This window comes from Octopus bimaculoides, chromosome 30 (assembly GCF_046866305.1).
Source record: "Octopus bimaculoides isolate indiv1 chromosome 30, ASM4686630v1, whole genome shotgun sequence".
NCBI classification, from domain to species: domain Eukaryota; kingdom Metazoa; phylum Mollusca; class Cephalopoda; order Octopoda; family Octopodidae; genus Octopus; species Octopus bimaculoides.
Window position 1 is genome coordinate 5739731 of NC_142957.1, and position 21190 is coordinate 5760920.

The 21190-nt window shown below is 36.3% G+C and overlaps 1 protein-coding gene across 13 annotated transcripts in view; it reads left to right on the plus strand.

Annotated features, from left to right (window-relative positions):
- The window catches only part of LOC106880308 (RNA-binding protein 39), a 136017-nt gene that overhangs the window by 49580 nt on the left and 65247 nt on the right, over window positions 1-21190 (plus strand). For 11 of the 13 annotated variants that reach the window (XM_089346306.1, XM_089346311.1, XM_089346316.1 and 8 more), the window contains one exon: window positions 17508-17567. In XM_089346306.1, the coding sequence (XP_089202432.1) occupies window positions 17508-17567 (60 nt within the window). Of the gene's footprint in view, window positions 1-9839; window positions 9921-17507; window positions 17568-21190 lie in introns of all 13 variants that reach the window. The other 2 variants (XM_089346313.1, XM_089346317.1) reach the window with 1 other exon arrangement.

The window sequence follows — 21190 nt, forward strand, 5'->3', positions numbered from 1 at the left end:
TGTGATTTTATACAACTGTTTTTTTTTCCCCCTTTAAAAAGAAAACATAACTCACAATTTGTGTATGTTTTGATGGCCTTTTCTTTTAAAAATTTTTGTATGAACTGGTCAGATCTGCATACATTACTTACAGGACATCGCTGATGATAAATGTGTGTATGTTATCCATGGAGAAGATTATTTATATATATATATATATATATATATATATATATACATATATAAGCATTCACCATCTCCTTTGAGAGCATCTTGAAATTGAACTTGATTGCGTGTGTGTATGTGTGCATGCATGCATAAAGATGAAATATACAGAAGTCCACTGTTGCATGTATTCTTTTTCATATCTAAAGCTTTTTAGTTGTAACATTAAATCATTAACAACGCCACAATTGCTCTGTCTGTTTGACTATTAGAATTGACAGAGCACCCAGTCAGCATCATTGTTGCCACCTGTGTTGACTGCAGTAATCTGAAGTGACTTGTCTAAAGGCACATGTGCCTTCCTGATTGGGAATCGAACCCATGCCCTTATGAACAATAACATAGTGACCTAACCATAGGCTGTATTCCTTCTCATTTCTGTGTATGTAAGTTATATATTTGCAAATTCTTAATCCTTAATATTGTGTGTGTGAGAGCGTGTGTGTGTGTGTGTGTGTGCATGCACCCCCTCCTCATACCCATGCACATGCATATACAGATTTTCTTATGGTTGTCCATTGAATTGAGTGATGACTACCTTTTTCATTTGTGTGTCCTTCAGTGACTGTACAACCCAGTCTTTGATACATAGTTTTGATTACAAGTCTCACTTGTAAATGTTTGATTGGAAATGCTTCTTTTCGTTAAAGGCATTTCTCTTCCATATTCTTCAGTCCCCTTACCAGCAGTAGAATCACCAGGGTGGACATTAAGTCATGGTCTTCTTTGTAATGGCTGTTGTTTCTCTGTTTAAAGTGGTAGTCAGCTGATCTTTCAATCACTTTGTTGGTTGTATAGCCAAGTACTAACTATGATATAGCTGGCAGTGGAAGATCTTACTAGGGAACATTATCACTACATGTTCTAACCATATTTGTTGGTGCCTATGTGATGTGGATTCTTGGTTGCTGTTTTTCGATGGTGGTTGTGTTTGTACATATAATGTGCCAGCTATCTGGAAGGACCTTCTGGAGACACTTGATGTTAAAGGCCTCTGGAATTGGGTCCATGTCTTGTACCCAAACTGAAAACTGGAATACACATTGCCTAGTAGATGAGAGCCTTGATAAGGAGTCTGAGATGGTTGTTTTGAATGACTTGCTGAGCCTTTGAAATGATTCAGATGACCTCAGCTAAGGGCATTACATTAACTGTCTGGCTCTGGCTGTCAGTCTGCAAGAGTATGGACTACCAGAATTCAGTCTTCAAAATACTTCAAGGCAATGATCTGTTCAGGTTTGAGTTTGATGGTGACCTGCAGTGGTCTAATGTTGAAAAGGTTTCCATTTAATAGTGATTCTTGTAAAGAGAAAAACAGCTAGTTTTAAATCTCTGGGTGAGAGATATGCAGTAACAGTACTGAATAGTAAAGTTTATTTGCCAACAGAATGTGGCAGTCCTATACAAGGACGATGTTGTTGTTGTTTAGCCCTAGGAAGACATCTCTTCCAGCTGGCTATTGACACACAGTTTGTGTCCATATAGTGTGAGCAATGGAGGTCATTGCTCCCATCTCTAGCCTTCGTGATACTCACAGACCTAGGTTTCTGGGTTGTTTCCTGTCTTTTCCAGCATTTAGTGTGACAGTGTAATCACACGGACAAGGGAGAGAAATAGTACAGGATCCAGCACATCGCCTTACTTAACTCCTGTTTTTACACGAGCCTTCATCCCTGCATGGAACTGGGTGAGGAGATTCAGAAATTTGAGAGGGGAAGCAGATTGTCTAAAAACATCTTATACAAATTCCCTGTTTGATTAGACATACAAATGCAATGGAGAGACCCTGATGTTGCTCTCTTTCTCTGCATGTTTCTTGACAATTATGTCAATTGTGTCTCTGTCTCTGTGGAAGCTACGCAGTATCTTTGATGTGATGTTTTCTGATATTGACTGGAGCAGTCTATTTAGCATGACTTTAGCCAGGTCCTTCTCGGCAATGGTCCTCACTTGCTGTTGACTAGCTCCTCTCCCTCTGTTTGAGCTGACCTATGATTAAAGGCATTCCAGTTGTGACTACTTCAGCTTATTCAATGTGACCATGTATTCTAAATAGTGTTAATTTCAGGTTTGGGCTTTTGTTTCTAGCAGGTTGAACAGCTGCATTAAAGGATCCCCTGTTGGCTTGGCTTTCTTGTTTTTGTAGATGGTTTCCATACATGGAGTTCTATACTAAATAAAGGAAGTTGTATCTTTAAGCACTGTCCTTGTAAGGTACTACTATATCTACAATTTACTATGTAATTGTTGTCTTCTGTTTTTTTTCTTTTAATCACATATGTTTAAAATAAGCAGTGTATCATGTTTACCAAAGTTTAGAGAACGGTGATGTTATGGGAAATCGTAGTCATAACATTGCATTTCAGGAATGGAGCCAAGAAGCACTGCCTCTGTTTAACAGAGAAATTCCACATGGTGTATTGCATATCATAGCATTGATTGTTAACATGCCAGAGCTAATATTTACTTGGCATCATAGCCAAAAAATTTTTCACTGGTAACCAAAAATTTTTCACTGGTAACCATTGTTCAGCTATGATGCAATGAGAGCATTATAATGTAGTTGACATCATATATATTCCATGACCTGTTGCTACTATTCATAACTCTGTTTTTGGTCCACTGAGGATCACTGGTATTTAATCACCTTAATCATGTAGTTTGAAGTAGATACCAAGTTACATAATTAAACATGCACATGCAAAGTATGGAGTATTTTAACGTTTATGCATATAGGTACACCTCTTTATATATGTTTTTGATCTCATAAAGCAAAGAATCAGTAGTTTGAGACTCTCTGTGTGGTTATGTGTTCACTAGAGGATGAATCTGCAATGCAACCATCCATGAAGTAAACAAAAATTGTTTGGATAAAGGTAGGAGAATCACATAGCAGTTTAGGTGTTTCAATAGATTTGTTTTTTCAATTTGATTTACTTGCAAAAAACTAATTTGTGTGGATGATTGGCTTTAGAAAGGACATTCACCTGCCAAACAACTTTTGCTGGTGAAAATATTTTCAAATCCACTCAGCTGATGCCAACAATTTTGTGTATGTGTGTGTACGTGGTCTGATGAATAAGTATCTGGACTGTTATAATAACGAAGCTAAATCATACAAAGTGAAACCACTTGGCACAGATTGACCTTGAACTCTGCTGTGCATGGGCACTAAGTTTTAACATTCTAGCTCACTTTCACTGTTTACTGCAGTGCTTGGAAGGAAGGTGTGTAGTGTGTGATCATTGCACTGACCATGACAGAGTTGAGTAGAGAATCTGCATTAAATTTTTCCAAAAGCTTGGCAATACCTGCTCAGAGACCTACGCAAAGTTTTTAAAAACTTTTTGTCATTCTTGACACAATCAAGGAAATCTTGTGCAAGTGAAACCTGATTGTCATTTTGGTTTTCAGTGATAAATGGGCTGAACTGAACGGTAACTAATCTGCACATCCTCGGATAATTCATGGATAGGGAATTGATGATTTCCCCTCACAGCTGCATGTCCATCTGCAATGTTTTTTCTCAGTTCTGCTGGTTGCAGTTCTCCCAGAACATTTGTCCATATTGTCCATTTTTCGGCCATCTTGGAAACATCTGAACAACTCGTACACTTGTGTGCAGCTCATTCACTCCTCTCCATGCACTTTCTGCAACTTTGCGTAGGCCTCTGACCAGTTATTGCCATGACAACTTTCTCTGTCATGGCAAATACGACGGTCACACACTACACTCCTTCCTTCCAAGCACTGCTGTAAACAGCAGAAGTGAGCTAGAGTGTTAAAACTTAGTGCGCATGCACAGCAGAGTTCAAGGTCAATCTTTGCCAAGCGGCTTCACTCTGCATGCTTCAGCTTCGTGACTGTGGCAACAATCCAGATATTTATTGATCAGACTTCGTATATGCAAGTATATATGTGTAGAATTATGAGATGGCTGTTTTGAATTGTTTTTAATGTTATAAAAACCGATGCTTACATGAATGTTTTGCATGTAAGACATATTTGCTTGAATTGTGTGGTCAAGATGTTCACTTTTGGAGTCGTATGATGAGGGGTTTGGTTCCGCCACTTGTATACAGTTGGCTGGTGTCTTGCACTGTAGCTGTGAGTCAACCAATACCTTGTGAGGGAAATTGGCCGATAGAAATTGAGGAACTCAGTCATGTTTGCGGGTATATGTATGTGTGCACAAGTTTGGGTGAATTGCTTGTAAACAAAAGGTCCATTCAGTGTTGTCTGTTTCCAGTTCACCTCATAACTATGTCTGGTCTGTTCATTGTTTGACAAACTGAGGGAAATATTTCCTTGTTTGGAAACTGGTGAGGGTTAGCGTCAGAGAGGGCATTTCGTCACAGAAAACTCTGCTTCAACATAGTCTTCTTATTTAACTGATGCAACCATGGAAAAGTATACACTAAAAACAATGATGATGATAAAGATGAATCACTTTGTAAGACTATACTTTGATATTTTTCCTCCCATTTTGTGTAATGAATTTGCTAAGATAGTACAGATTTGTTCAGTAAATTTAAATAGCTATTTGTAAATTCTAGCATGTACTACATTAGTTTGATGCATTTCCCCTGTCAGTGAGATAAAAAGCTTAGCTATAAAACATGTTATCCAAATACAATATATTCCATTAGTTTGGCATGTTTTAATTAGGTATTTATTGGAGAAAATTTATTTTTCAACTTGATTTGCATTTTCTGAATTATTTTTTTGTAACCTTATTTAGTCCTCCAAGGCAATATTGGTATATTACCTTAGAGATGAGTAGTCTATTTTATTTCCAACCATTTAACCATTAACATTAGCATTGGGAAGGGATATATGTATATATATATAGGGAGATGTACTTGCATAGTAAGTGACTTGATCAGAAACTGTGTGTTGAAACAAAAACAATTGCAGTGTGGAAACTGTTTGTAATCCATTTAAGAACACACAAAAAACTGTTTCACATCAACATTTAAATTTAATGCGTGTCAAAATATTTTTGTTGCTTTGAAAGTGCGACCTGCTCACTGACAAAACTTCAAGCTGCATCATTATATATATATATATATATATATATATATATATATATATATATATATTCCATCCTGTCAACGCCTCAAATGTAAAATTCTCCCCTGAAGATGGAGGCAGTATTATCCAATAATGGAACCAAATAACTACCATTATTCGGACCACTAAACCTCAAGAAACAGCTGTCAAACTTGTAAAACTCAACCCATTTAACTCCTGATATCATTTATATTCTGTGTAAGTCGGATTAATTTACATGCATACATATGTACATTTTTTTGTATTAAATGTATTTAATATTCTATGTAAATCGACTTGCCTAACTTGCTTGTCCTTACATTTACTCCTCTACCTGCTCAAGTTCAAATCTCTTGAGCACTACGAAGTGTATTCTGTATAGAGCATACCTGTCTAATCTATAAACTATACATGTACTGATCTGTGATTGGTGGGATCAACAAAAGAAGAAGTACTCTATCCAAGAACAGCTAAATATCATTTAAAAGACACAGGATTTCAGTGTGAGCAATTATAAGTTTCATGCTTTGTTAGTTTGGTAATCATGTATTATCTTGCAGTCTTTCAGGCTCAAAATGAAACTTGTTTTATTTTGAGGCTGAAAGGTTGCAGGAGAGAATATGAAACTTTATGTATCTCACATATTTAAATGATATATGACCATGGCTCTTTACATGGTCTCTGAGATAATGAAGAAGAGGGCATCCTCAAACCAAATACCCAGTGTGGATGCTTGCAAATAAGTAGACTGCCAAAAGATATCAAATTTTCCTGGTGGTGGTGGTAAACCAGGCAACAGATTATGTCCATTACCTAAGTAATGCATGGTGGGATTTCAACTGAAAACGCAAAGAAACCTGAACTAATGCAAGATGATGATGATTATACTGCTACTAGGATTGTGCAAGTTAGTGAATACGCATAAAATTTCACCAAAAAGTACAGTGTTGTACATATACTCAGTATTGCTGAACTTACAGTATAGGGCACCAGCCTTGGTACTGTGGTTGGTTTAACTTGGCTACAACTGTCTCTGAAATTTGAGGACTTGTAGGAGCATGCTGAGATTCTCCAGCTTGCGTTGTGTATGATGACTGGGGTCGTATTGATGCTTCTGTCTTTTCCTTGGATGGTTGAGGAAGGAGCAAGCAAAATGCAACTATTTATTTTTCATAAACATAGGGAATTCCCCCCCCCCCCTTATTTTTACGTTACCCATAACTGAATGATTGTTTTTTTTTTTTTTCATTGAAAATCTTTGTCTTAGTCAGTCTTTTTAGGATCTGATGCAATACAAGTAAGGCTGACAAAGTTGAATAAGATTAAAATGTGTCTGGAATTGACACCTGACTTGCCAAAGATGAGATATAATCCTCACTGCATGCTCAGGGGTTTTGGAGTTTTCTCTTCCCTCGCTTTTCTTGACAATGATTATCTTAAACGTTAATGATTTTGCTCTTTGTTAGCAGTATGGTTTTAACCTAATTTTTCTCACTATATTGTTAGCCTCCACTGCCGAGGCATCTCTGGATAATTTTCCCAAAGTCAGAAGGCATGATGACCAACCTGGTGATAGGTTATGTAAACACTGACCAAGTTATGTGAGTGGTGTAGGAGTGAAATCTTCTGTGTATTTTCCCAGCACTCTCTCTTACTGATGTATAAACATTTGTGAGAGAAGATACACTATCTACACATATTCTTTTGAGGAGAGTTGCTTACTCTTTTGGTTTGAAAATTGGAAGGCAATATGTATGAACTATTAACTAGTGTCTTGTGAGTGAATTTAGTAGATGGAAAATTTACAAAACCCATTATCATCATTTAATCCTTGTTCCTGCTGGCATAAATTGAACTGTTTGACAGAACCCAATGAGTCCAAGGACTACATTGTGCCCTAGTGCTTGTTTTTGTATGGTTTCTATGGCTGGATGTCCCTCCTAACATCAACCTTTTTTTTTTTTTTTTTTTTTGTGGCACCAGTATTAGTGAGGTCACCATGCTGCTTGCAAAACCCAAAGAGCCAGTTTTATACAAGATGAGGGGTTAAAATATGGAAGAATGAGCTAGAGCAGAACAGGTTTCTTGCTATAGACAAGCTACAATAACTACTCTCATTTTAGAATTGTGAGTAGGAGAGATCGGCTGGAGCTCTATATGTATATATATATATATATATATATATATATATATGTGTGTGTGTGTGTATATATATTATCATCGTTTAAAGTCCGTCTTCTATGCATGCATGGATAGGATGGTTGACAGGAGCTGGCCAGTTAGAAAAACTAGCCTAGGCTACTGTGTCCGTTTTGGCAGAAATTTTATGGTTGGATGCCCTTCCTAACACCAACCACACCACAGAGTGGACTCTGTGCTTTTTACGTGGTACTAGCATGGGCAAGGTCAGTTTTGGCATGGTTTCTACAGCTGGATGTCCTTCCAAACACCAACCACTCAGCAGTGTGGGTAGCTGAGTGCTCTTTACATGGCACGGTCAGTTTTAGCATGATTTTTTTTATAGCTGTATGAATGTTTACATCCTGCATGTTTTTCAGGAAAATCCACTGAGCTGCATGTGGTGAGGCTTGTTGTCATTTCCCTGTCAAGAAATCATTTGCTAGGTCTTCATTTTTGAAGATGCTTTGAATAAGAGATCTTTTACTTGAAAAACAGAGAAGAGTTAGCAACAAGAAGGCCGTCTGGCTGTAAAACAACACCTCAATAACATATGAATCCATGCTAACCTGGAAAAATAGATTTAAAAACAAATGAACTCTTTGGTACTATGAACAAATGGGTAAACTTTGATCTGCTAGATATAGCAGCCATAAGTCTCTTTCATAGTATACTTTACTGCCTTAAAACCTGGATGGGCACATTAGATAATGGAGTTCTAGATATACCAGATAATGATGACAATGGTGTTAGGATGAAGTAATATTCAGAAACAAAAGAAAAGTAATCTGGACATGAATTCGTCTTTTCACTTAAAACTCGATTTTATTTTATGTATGTGTGTATACATATGTAGGTGTGTACATTTGTATTTCTGTGTGTGTATGCATGCATCATTCTGTATGTATGCATACACCAGTGTTTTCTCATTGATATGTTATGCAGTTTTATTTGTTTTTCTGGTAAAAAAATTTCATGTAAGTTTGTGTATGTATGTATGTATGTATGTATGTGAGTGAATACATACATATATAATATATATAATATATATTTATATATACACGTGTGTGTGTGTGTATATATATTATATAATATATGTATATAATACATAGGCATCACCTGTGTTACAGAATCACTGCATTTCTCAGTCTTGTAATGTGGAATCCCAAAATGCAAAGTGTATTTTCCCATTGACTTCCATATTAAATGTTACACAACATGGAAGCCAGTAGAGAAGTATTTTTGGCATATTGGGATTCCTTGTTATGGCGGTATTTTGAGGAATGCAACACTTGCGTAATGCCGGAGGTGCCTGTATATAATACAGATGTCTATAAACTCTCATGCATAGAGATAATGTGCATAGTGTTGATGTACTTTGAATTTCTTGACATTACACACACATCCACATCTATAGGTACACACATGCATACTACGCTTTCATTTCAGGTGTTTTAAAATTTTTTTTTTTACTTGGTAAGTATTAGGATTATTTTTAATGTTCATCGTTAAAATTGCTTGACCATCTTGATTAATGATGATGATAATAATCCAATGAGTAACTAGGGGATGTCCTTCTATAATAAAACTAATCAATTGACCACCAGGTCAGTTTGTTTTCCAAAATGATTTTTCTTTAGTGTTACTGGGACTGGCTGACATTGACACCCGCTAGCTTATTAAAACTGGACCAAACGTTAATAAATACTGAGAATGAGATTTCTCATCAAAAATGTCTTGTAAAATGATTTCAAATTTCTGTTCGTTGCAGGCAAGTTCTTTCAAAAATTATATAACCTTCCCCTTTTTTAACATTGTTTTTTTTTTGTCTCAACAGGCTGTCTCTTAGGAAGTTGTAAATCTTTTGTAATTTGGAAAGACTATACTTTAAATACATAAAACTACCCGTTATCTATGTTTAAAGATGTTCTCTTGTAGATGACATAGTGGTATCTACCTTAATGGGAACTGTCTTGCTTGAAAATACCTGAAAAATTTACAAAAAGAAAGAAAAAGTAAAAAAAAAAAAAAAATAAACCTCCAAATAAATAAGACTTGGTTTCATTTCCTTTCAGTGAGTCCTTTATTCTTTCGATAGGTTCATTAGCAGCTAACTGTGAAAAACTACATACCATTTGTTGTCGTTATCGTCACCCTCAACTTCATTTGTGTCTCACACCGTTTTTTTTTTCCTGGCTTGATTTTTACAGGGGTCATGTAAATTGGATGGTTATCATGTCATTTATAATAATATTATCTTTGTAGGGATGCCCAGGGTCCAAGCTGGAGGCTTTACAGAACACAAAAAAAAAAAAAAAAAAAAAAAAGACGAAAGAAAAAAAAAAAAATCTTTCTCTACATTTTGGGGTTCCTTCTAACGATTCTGTTATATATTGGACTTATAGGTGTCGATTTTGGTCTGATATTGGAGAGAGATGTGAAAGTTTTCTCATGCTAGCTGAGAGCTAAGAACAAAGAGAGATCAGGTATGTGAGTTGGTGGGAACAAGGGTCAGCCTGCTGCAGTGGCAAGGGTGGGCAACGGGATTGGAAGCGGGGTACCCTTACTCTGGTATTTTCAAGTGTTTTTTTTTTGTTTTTTTTTTCATTTTTTCCCCTCCCCTGCTGTTTCTTAAAATATATGTATATGATAAAATGAAAAATATATAAAATAGAAAGCTTTTTAGGTATTGAGACAGTTTTTATCTTAAAAAAAAAATTTTTTTTTTGTTTTTGTTTTTAAACACATTGTCATGTTTCCTGAATGTTCTTACTGGACCCACTTGCCTCTTACCTGTTGTATTTGTATCCCGAATAATGTATGTAAAGAAATCGAAGTTATGGGAGGTGGGAATTACTATTGATTCCAAATTTTGGCACAGGGCCAGCAATTTTGGGGGGAAGGAATAAGTCAATTACATTTACCTCGAGTAATTAACTGGTACTTATTTCACTGACCATGAAAGGATGAAAGACAAAGCCGACTTTGGATCTTGAACTCAGAATATAAAGCTGGACAAAATGCAACAAAGCATCTAGTCTGGTGTGGTAATGATTTGCCTTAATGAATTTATTAATATTTAAGAAAAGAAAAAAAAAAAACTTACAGCAAGAAATCCTGACTCACACATTATTGAAATTTATTTCTGGTTATTTTAATTCTGTTATCAGTGTTTAAAAACCCTTGATTTATTCTAAATATCTTTCTAAAGTAAAATGTGAGCCAAGTCTCCAATAAAGATTTAACTTTTGGTTAATGGCATTTTAATTCATTCATGTGTTTGGGTTGGGCAAGGCCTGAGTCAGTGTTAATTTCTCTTCCCATTGCTCTGCACCTGTAAAGAAATCGAATAATTATAATTATTACCACTTTAATCCATAGAAAGTAACATAGAAGCAGTAAAAAAACGAGAGGGGAAAAAAAATCAGAGTACTGCAATTTCAGTCATTTCTGCTTTGTCTCTGACTATATAAAAATATTATTCTTACTTTAGTTGTTTTAGTTTTTGAGCTTAGATTCAGTTTTGTCACTGAAGCAATAAGTTAAGTCGCTCCTTACTAAAAGTATTCATAGCTCAACAGTATATTATTTAAGTTACATGGTTTTATTAACTCTTTAGTGCTTAAACCGGCCATATCTGGCCAAAATATTCTACCTGTTTTATGTTTAAACTAGTCAGATATGGTCATTCATAGCTGCCTAATTGTGTCATTTAAAAAATAAACAATCACATAATTGAAATCTCAAAGCCATGAAATGATGCAAGATTAATTTTACATGGTGTGAATACATAAGCTTTACATTTGACAGAATAATATGAATGCTAAAGGGTTAAATATCATCTCCTAAATTTTGATTGTATTCAATACTGATTGAAATCTGTGGACATCCTCTTCATTAGGGAATATGGATACAAATGAGTTAATGTGGGAGTTAGACATAAACAGATGGTTGTAGATTGTCTTGTAATGGGCCCTCAATTGTTGTCTTCATATATGGTGTGTTTTGGGAATGTTGGTGCCAATTCCTCTCCAAGTCTGAATGAATACAGTGGATGATTACTTAGAGAGAGAGAGTGTGTGTGTGTGTGGAATTGACCCTCTGTACAGGACTTGTACTTTATTGACCTTGAGAGAATGAAAGGTAAAGCTGACCTCAATGGTATTTGAACTGAGAACACAGGACTGGCATGAATACTGCAAGGCAAATCAATTTGTTAGTTTGTTGTTTAGCTGCAAGCTCAGCGCTTGAACTTTTATTTGATAAGTCTTAGATCTATAACCATCACATTTTATAGACAGTGTATCTAGGAATATGGTTTATTATTTTTTTTTAAGTGGTTGTGTATGATTTGAGGGAAATTTTACTATTTCTGTAGCAGAATTATATAAAAGCTCTCTTACTAGTTTTCAAATATTTTCCTTGGTATATAGTTTCATATATTGTATGATTTTTTTTTCTCTGTATTTCTGTCATGTTTGTTTGCCATAAACTCACCGTTTATTAGTTTAGGACTTTCTTAAACTTTTCATTGTTGTTAATGCTGACCATTGTTTCTTTACTGAGTATTTTGAAGATTCTGGTTTATCATATTTGTCCTCTGTCAGCATGACCAGCATAGAATTGGTTAGATCTTGTTTATTGCTATTGGACCAGGCCTCTCTTTACAATTTATAAACTATAGTTTCTGTTGAAAGCCTTCACATACCTCTTTGCCCTCTTTCTTGTTTAGGTTTTCCCTTGTAGATATTCATTCAGGATAGGCACTAGTTGCATCAGTCTCTCTATTTTAGCTTTTAAAAAAACAAACAAACCCTCTCATAATCCTAAGGTAGAATCTGTTAGGCAAACTGAGGTAAGTACAGTTACCTGCCTTACAAGACTTTGTTGTTGGATTCCGGTCCCTTGCTTTAAGATCAGTAATTAGTATTATCATTATCACTGGATCATCGTGCCCTCCTATGTAAACATGTGCCTAGTGGCAAGCATGAGATTTTGAAAACCATGACCCATGGGTTCTTACTCTTTCGACTTTTCCATTTCATCTCGGGCTCTGCAAAAAGTCATATGCTAGTCTTCCCTTCCGTATTTGGGTTTTCTATGGTGTAATTTTGAAGTGACTAGGTCACCTATTACATTACATCAGCTCTGTCTGAAATTATAAATTTTGTTTGTTTTTCAAATGTCAAGTTGGACAGCTGTGAGGTACATGTAGTTGCTGGTTGACTTTAAAAACCTGTATTAAATTTAATCTTTATTAAAATAGCTTATAATTGAATCTTCTACTGTGGTAAGGTACCCAGTCATATGTGATACTTGTTACAAATATTTTGAACTCCACTTGCAGTAGATATAGTATCAACTGGCTTTTGCATCAGCACTTAAAATGCTAAAATTGTTTCTCATGTTATTAAAACTTCCTGATGTATGAACTGACCTTTGTATACATTTCCAAGTACAACATCAGCAATGGGGTGACACATTGCTGCTACTGAAGGCAGCAATATCTCACTTCATTGGATGAAGTTGGAGTATCACCATAATAATTTTAGACAGCAAAAGAAAAAAAAAAACCTTTGGTATTTTTCATCTCTGCCAAATGATTTTTGATGATGGGTTTTTCATTGTAATTGTAGTGCAAATGGTTGAGAATTCCAGACATTTGTTCTTTTAATGTTCCTCAACATGATACTATATGTAATAAAGCTGACTGTTTGTGTGAGTGTGTGAGAGCTTTGATTTTATGCTCACTTTTTCATACTGGTCAGGTTAGGCCAAAACTTCTTGGAGTAGTAATCTGTGGTTGATATCTTTGCTGGTGCCGACCCTTGTTTTCATCTAAGGTACTTTATTCTACTGATCTCTACACATTGAACAGGATGTTGTGTTTGGGAAGAGATGAAGAAATGTCACTGCTGCCCAAACAGCATACAGAAAAAACACACATGCGCACACACACACACACACACACACACACACACACACACACACACACTCTGTCTCACTCACTTACTCACACTTTGTCTATCAAATTTCACTCCCAGGGCATTGGTCTATCTGAGGCTATAAAAGAAAATATTAGCCTAAGCTGCCACATGGTAGGGTTGAACCTGAAACCTGTTATATGATCTGAAGTGGTAGAACTCCCTATAAATTGTATAGTTCTCTATAAATATTATTAAGTATTTTACAGGCACTTGTTCTGTTAACCTAACTCTTAGGCAGACTTCCTATAACAAAGGTATCCCAAAGAGTTAAAAAGGTAGTCCACCAGATGGACTTCTATAGTTTTCATTTACTCAATTTAACTCAGAAGCACTGATGAACCTTAGACTTTGGTGGAAGATATTTGCTAAAGATGTTGCAAGATGTGGTCAGGATGCTTTTTATACTTTGGTCTACTGAATCAGAGCTGACCTATGGTTTAACAAGATACTGGGGCTAACTGTTATGCATAGGGAAATTAGTGATGGCAAATAGTACTATATGAACTATTTTACTTTATTGTCTTTTATATACCTTCTGTTAACTTTATTCTTGAATGAGGAGTCTGTTTGAAATGGTGGATATTCCCCTCTCCATGTACTCTTTCTGTGGCTTTTTCCAAATGATATGTTTTGCTGGCACAGACCTTCACCAATCTCCTTGGGTTCTGTTTTCTACATACATACATACATACATATATACATACATGTGTATGTGTGCATGTGCCCACACACAACTTCAGCTTTGGTTTTTTTTACCTTTCATTTAACTTCAATTTTGTTTTTTCTATAATTTAACTTGGAAATTTCAATCCTTAAAAGAAAAAAAAATGCTTGGGGAAGTCTAATATTTTAGACTTTTTCACTCATTCCTGTTGTTGGATAAAGGTGGTTCGGAAATAAATTTAACTCCAGGTTACCCTGTATTGAGCTCTGGCTCTCATATCTTTCATTTACCAAAAGCATACATAGTATTATATTGTGTTCTACAAGCCAATGAAGGAGTCTTTTGTATGACCACATAACCTGCTTACAAATAGACAAAAAATCTCCCTCAAACCACACTATCTCTTGAAAAAAAGGGGGGAAAAAATCATTTTGATTAGAAAGTCTTGTAGCATGGTAAATAAGGTTTCATCATCATTTAGTGTCCGTTGTCCATGCTGGCATGGGTTGGACAGTTTGACTGGGTTTGGTAAATGGGAAGGCTGCACCAGACTCCAACTCTGGTTTGACATGGTTTTCTACAGCTGGATGCCCTTCCAAATGCCAACCACTCCGTGAGTGTAATGGGTGCTTTTATGTACCTCTGGTGTGGGTGCCATTTGTCCGACACCAGTATCTGCCATGACTGCAATTTTGTTTGGCTTAATGGGTCTTCTTTGCATGCACAGCAATGCCAAAGGTCTCGGTCATTGCCTCTGTGAGGCCCAGCACCTGAAACGAATTCAGCCACTTTGCCTCAGGTAGGCCCAGTGCTCGAAAGGAACTCAACCAATTTACCTCCAGGAGGCCCAACACTTGAAAGTTGCTATTTACATACCGCCAGCATTGGCCATGACTGCAATTTCACTTGGCTTGATGGGTCTTCTCAAGCACAGCATATCGCCAAAGGTTTCGGTCACTAGTCAATGCCTCACAGAGGCGCACACACACACACACACACACACACACACACACACACACATATATCTGTATTTGTAAAAGATAGTGCTAGATAGTAAACAGGTTTGGCACTGGTTTGCTGTTTTGCTGCTTGTAGAAATGCATGATGTGTGAATGAAAATTGTGTGCCTAAAACAGTCTCCTATTTCTCCAGATTGAATGAAATACCTGTAATATACTAGGAAGATCTAATTTGGCAACATGCTCTTTTCACATGACAATAAAGGGTGTGATGGAGTATCTATCTCCTTATTGCAAGTTAGTTCTTCATAATATAATTTCTGAAAAGTTATTGGGTAAAATGTTCATAAATGTATTGTACAGTAATATTACATTTATTGTAAACATAAACTGGAATAGTTCCCAAGAAAAATACCAAATTCAAGGTGTACCTCTTTGGAATATTTTGAAAAGGATTTGTCAAAAATGTGTCATGAAAGTAAAAGGGTGGTGTGTGGCCATTTATCATATCAAGCAGGACTTACATACTGGTTTGGGTGTAAGTCGGAATGTACTGCATGGTAGTACAAGATGTGTTTTAGGTGGTAATATCTGCATATTCCACCTGTGACTTCATCTTTGCAGGAGTTCCAAGCACTACATTATCTAATATGTCCATTCTTTATTCAAGGCAATTTGAAGGTTACTTGGTTGTTATTTCTAGAGACCATGTAGAAAAGGTTCCTTGACGACACACACACACACACACACACACACTAACGCGAGTTTAGAGGGATATGTTATCCAAGTAGACACTGTGGTAGCTCTCAGTTATGTTCCAGGTTATGGCTAACTGCATTGATTAGTATTTAACACCTATGACTTACTAGGAATTGTAACTCGTGCTGTAAATTTCTGTGCTCACTTCACTGGATGGTAATATTATCAGGAGTGTATATTTCCCATAATTGTAGCAGAGAATATGGAGACTGATACATCCTCAAAATTTATTTCCTTTTATTTTACAATGTCATGCAGCATATTTTTATGGTTATGACAAAAGAAAATAAAGTTTTGGGCATGTACCAGCCTCCATATTCTCTATTGTTATAATTATTGCGCACACACACACACACACACATACAGAGTCTGGTATTGAATATAATCGTCTTTTAGAAGTTGGTTATTGTTGTCTTAGTACATATTTTGCTAAGAGTTTAACCTTTGCCATGTTTTTCTGTTTTTTTAAAAAATTTTTGGCTAAATTGTATTTGGGTTTGTAAATAGTATTTTCTTTACAATCCTCTCGAATCAAATTTGAAATAATTTTGGGAAAAAGAGTATCTTTAGTAAATCCCCATTGTATAATAAAATATAGGAATGAATAGTTTTTTTAAAAAAGATTTATTTATATATAAAGGGTATGCTTATACTGTACTAATTTTCAAATTTTCTCTTTCTCAGGCTGGTTTGTGCCCACCTTTTCCTACTCAGTGTTGCGTCTAGCCTCCCAGGCAAAGCCGACCACTTTTGAAACCAGTTCTTCACACGGTTCTAATTACCCCTTCTCCCTTCATTGTCACAAGCCAGGCCAGTTTTACCCTTCCCTCTCACCACTGTAAACCAGACCATTCCTGGAAGGCCTGATGGCCAGATTCCCCTTGTTGTTTGTAACTGCATTATCTGCGGCTCTCTTTCTACCACCGTGTTCAAATCTTGTTTTTTTTTTTTTAACTCCAGGTTAGCCTCGACACAGCAGACCTATGACAAAAGGTGTTCCAGCTGCAATTATTCCATGTTTTGGTATATTAGGGGCTACATAATACATTGTATACATTATTTTTTTAAGACAAGAGCATGATATCAGAGATTTCACTGCTATTTCTAGCAAGTTGATTGATAAGTGTAGTATGGTGTTAGCAATAAAATAGGAGTTAATAGTTAAAGCTAGGATCCTGTCTTGTATGGATTAAGGCCAAGTCTTAGCCTCATATGTTCTGAGTTGAAATCCTGCTGAGGTAACCTTTGCCTTTCATCTTTTTTTGGTTCAGTAAAATGAAGTACCAGTCAAGTACTGAGGGTTCAATGTAATTGACTTGTCCCTCCCATCCTGAAAAATTGCTGACCTTGTGGCATAATTAGAATTATTGTAAAACACCTAACTTTACTGCTCTTCCTCTCCCTATTTAACTCCTAAAAAAGATGACAGTCCTACACATAAAACTGTCCTGTGTCATCCAATATGGACACACTATAGGGCTTCAGTTCTAGCTGGGTTTTGAACTAGAGGAATTCTGACAGTATGTTTTGATACTTCTGAAGCTCTCATTAAAACTGTTTCAATTTTTATAAAAAAAACCCCAAAACTCCCCCATCTTCTTAATGCATGGTTAAATCACCATCGTATATTGTTGCTTCTTTGTCTTCCATCTCTCTTTTGGTGGTTTTTGCTCTACTAATGGCACCCAAATTGTTGCTTTTCAGACGTCGGAAGAGCCGAAGTTCTAGCCGCAGTCGGAGTACAAGTCCTGTAAAGCACCGAAGGTAGGTGAATTTTGTCCTTTTCTTGGCTGGCTTTTTGTTGTCCGATTTTTGAGTGTGTGTGTGTCACCAGCAAGGTAACCAGATTCCCCCCATCTTTTTTTTTTTTTTGTCTTGTTTCATCAACCATGTACACTCTCCGTTTCTCTCTATTTCTACTTCTTTCTGAGAGAGGAGAGGAGATTGAGAGAAAAATCATGATGTGTGTGTGTGTGTACATGTGTTGATGTATTGTGTTTGTTTTCAAAATATTTGTATATTACTTAAATTGATGAGAGGACAAAAATGAAGAAAAGAAAAAAAAAGATTTCACTAATTGGTGAATGTTAAGACATTTTGTCTTGTTTGTTTCATTCTGTCCTTTCAGGTGTAATTCTAACATTTATTATTTTTTTGATACAATATGAATATCATATCGATGCTGTACTAGTATCTACATTGAATTGCTCTGTTTGGTGTATGCATGTATAAAACCATCACACCAAGTAATTCGAGCATTAAAAAATTTTTTTTATCCACATTTATTATATGAAAGCTGTACCAGTGTCTGTATTGGATTGGTATGTGTGTGTATATGTGCATATTTATTATACATATTACCAACACACCTAGTAATTGATATATATTTGTTTCATATATATATTTCTTCTGTGCATTATATTTCCTGTTTTCTTGTACTCTTGTAACGAAAGATTATCTAAATTTCTGTTTGAAGTGCTTGTTACTTTGCCAAGACCTGTTAACAGTTGTAATGATAGTGAGTAGGGAGTGTCTTGACATATGAAAATATGCATTCTCACAGCCAATAAGGTAGATGGGCGTGCATTTGTAATATATATATATGTGTGTGTGTGTGTGTGTGTTTATATATATGTTGCTATCCACCTCCTTGCTAGTATCTTGAACTTAGAGAATAACCTTCAAAGAAACTGGAAGACTTTGTGCTTTTCTTTATATGCTAGCTGGCTTCTTGTAAAATACTTTGTCGTTTGGTTATTTAAATACTTTTGTTTGTGTGTGTGTGTGTCTCTCTCTCTTTCTCTCTCTCTCTTACTCTCTCTCTCTTTCTCTCTCTCTCGGCTTGTGTGGGTATTTGTAGTTTATTGGTGCAGGCGTGGCTGTGTGATGAAGAAGCTTGCCTCTCAACCATGTAATTTCAGGTTCAGTTGCTTTGCATGATACTTTGGACAAGTGTCTTCTACCAATAGCCTTGAGCTGACCAGAGAGACTTGAAATGGATTTGGTAGACAAACACTGAAAGAAGCTGTATGTGTGTGTGTATTGTGTATGTATATACAGTGTGTGTGTGTGTGTATATATATATATATATATATATATATATATATATATATATATAGTGCTTGTATTTATTTATGTATGTGTTTGTGTGTACCCTTATGAAAGTTGTAAATGACCATCAACATCATGAAGATGCTGTTGCTTGTTTTCAGTCTTCCATGGAAAACATTCGAGATATTTGGCATAAATACTGAATTTTCTTTTGGAGTAATTTTTTTTTTGTTTCAATATTGTAACTGCTCTCACCACAGAAATAGAGGCCATTGGGGTTAACAAACAGATTAATAAGTCTCCGCATCAATATGTAGGCTCTGTAAAGTCCAAATCTTGTAATTCCCCAATCTTCCTTCTTATTTAATGTTTGTGTTGGTAAATGTGTTCTGCCATTGCATGCTGAGGTCATACACAGAGGTTTCTGAAGAGGAATGGGAAGGTCAGGACAGTTAACGTAGATAGCTAACTGCAGCCCTATTGTTGCCTATGAAGGTCTTTTTTGTCCCTCGCCCACATGTAGCACCTTGGGCATGAGTCCTGTACTATAACCTCAGTTGAACAAAGCCTTGCGAGTGGATTTGGTAGACAGAAACTGAAAGAAGCATGTTTGTGTTTTTTTTTTTCCCCCCCTTGTCTCGACATCATGTGATAGTTGCACATGAGTGTTACTGTTATACATGCAGTATCTTTCATTTTCAATGTTCTGTGAAAACAAGTCTGGCCTTGGGGAAAGATCACCTTACTTGGAAACAAGTGCGCGTTCGTTATTGGAAGGAAATTCGTCTAGAGAAAAATCTGTTTCGTTTTACTCCATCTGACCTATGCAAGCAAGGGTATAAGGGTAAAGATCCCCTCCAGTCATGGGGTTGCACCTAGAAAGTTCCCCTTCAGGGCACAAGTCTGGATGAGGTTGTTTATGGACCACCAGCAGTCACCCATGCATACCAGCCTCCTCTCCCCGCGCCATTGATGTTATCCAAGAGAGAAGCAAAGGCCGATACACTTTGGCACCAGTGACATCACAACTCGTTTTTACAGCCGAGTTAACTGCAGCAATGTGAAATAGTGTTGTGCTCAAGAACACAACACACAGCTTGGTCTGGGAATCGAACCCACCATCTCATGATTGTGAGCCCGATGCTCAAACCATTGAGTACAGATGTTATAATGATGATGATGATGATGATGACATAGCACTTTACCACTTTGATTAAGGAAGGAAGCATTGGGTAATGTAGTTATAGATAGGTTGTCCAAAAAGGAGCACTCCACCCATGAAATTGCCAGGACTAGATCACCTTTTCACCTAAGGCTAAACTACCACTCTACCCAAGTGTCTTATTTCTTATCCTTTACTTATGTAGCTGTGTGTGGGTGGGAGCATACTTTTGATTGCCTGTGTAGAAATTAATCTATTGAGATGTCAGTTAGCAGAAGTTGTATATCAGTTGTTTGGAAAGGCATTGAAATAGCATGTTTCCGAAACTCCTTACCTACGCTGTTGCTGAGAAAATATCTGCACTGGTGCATGTGTTTGCAGAGATACTCTGCTGCAGGTGTCTATGATAAAGGAAACACTTCAACTACTCTGGTGATTGCACATGCGTGCACACACACACACACACACTGATTTTAGAAAGCTGATGTAATTGGGAATTGATTAAATGTAAGCAACAGCATTTACCAGAACACCTAAAAGTGAGAAACTTGTTTAAGTGACAGTGAATCATCAGCTTAAAAAAGAAAATGTTTGTATATATATATATATATATATATATATATATATATATATATATATATATAGGTGCAGGAGTGGCTGTGTGGTAAGTAGCTTGCTTACCAACCACATGGTTCCGGGTTCAGTCCCACTGCGCGGCACCTTGGGCAAGTGTCTTCTACTATAGCCTCGGGCCGACCAAAGCCTTGTGAATGGATTTGGTAGACAGAAACTGAAAGAAGCCCGTCGTATATATATATGTGTGTGTGTGTGTGTGTGTCTTTGTGTGTCTGTGTTTGTCCCTCCACCATCGCTTGACAACCGATGCTGGTGTGTTTACGTCCCCGTAACTTAGCGGTTCGGCAAAAGAGACTGGTAGAATAAGTCCTGGGGTCGATTTTCTCGATTAAAGGCGGTGCTCCAGCATGGCCGCAGTCAAATGACTGAAACAAGTAAGAGTGTAAAAGAGTATATATATATATATTGAAAACAAAACAAATTATTTATAAAATATTTAATTACACTCTTTCATTAACAAAGAATAATCATTAGTTATATTATATAATTTACATAATATAACTAATGATTATTCTTTGTTATAGAAAGACAGTGTAAT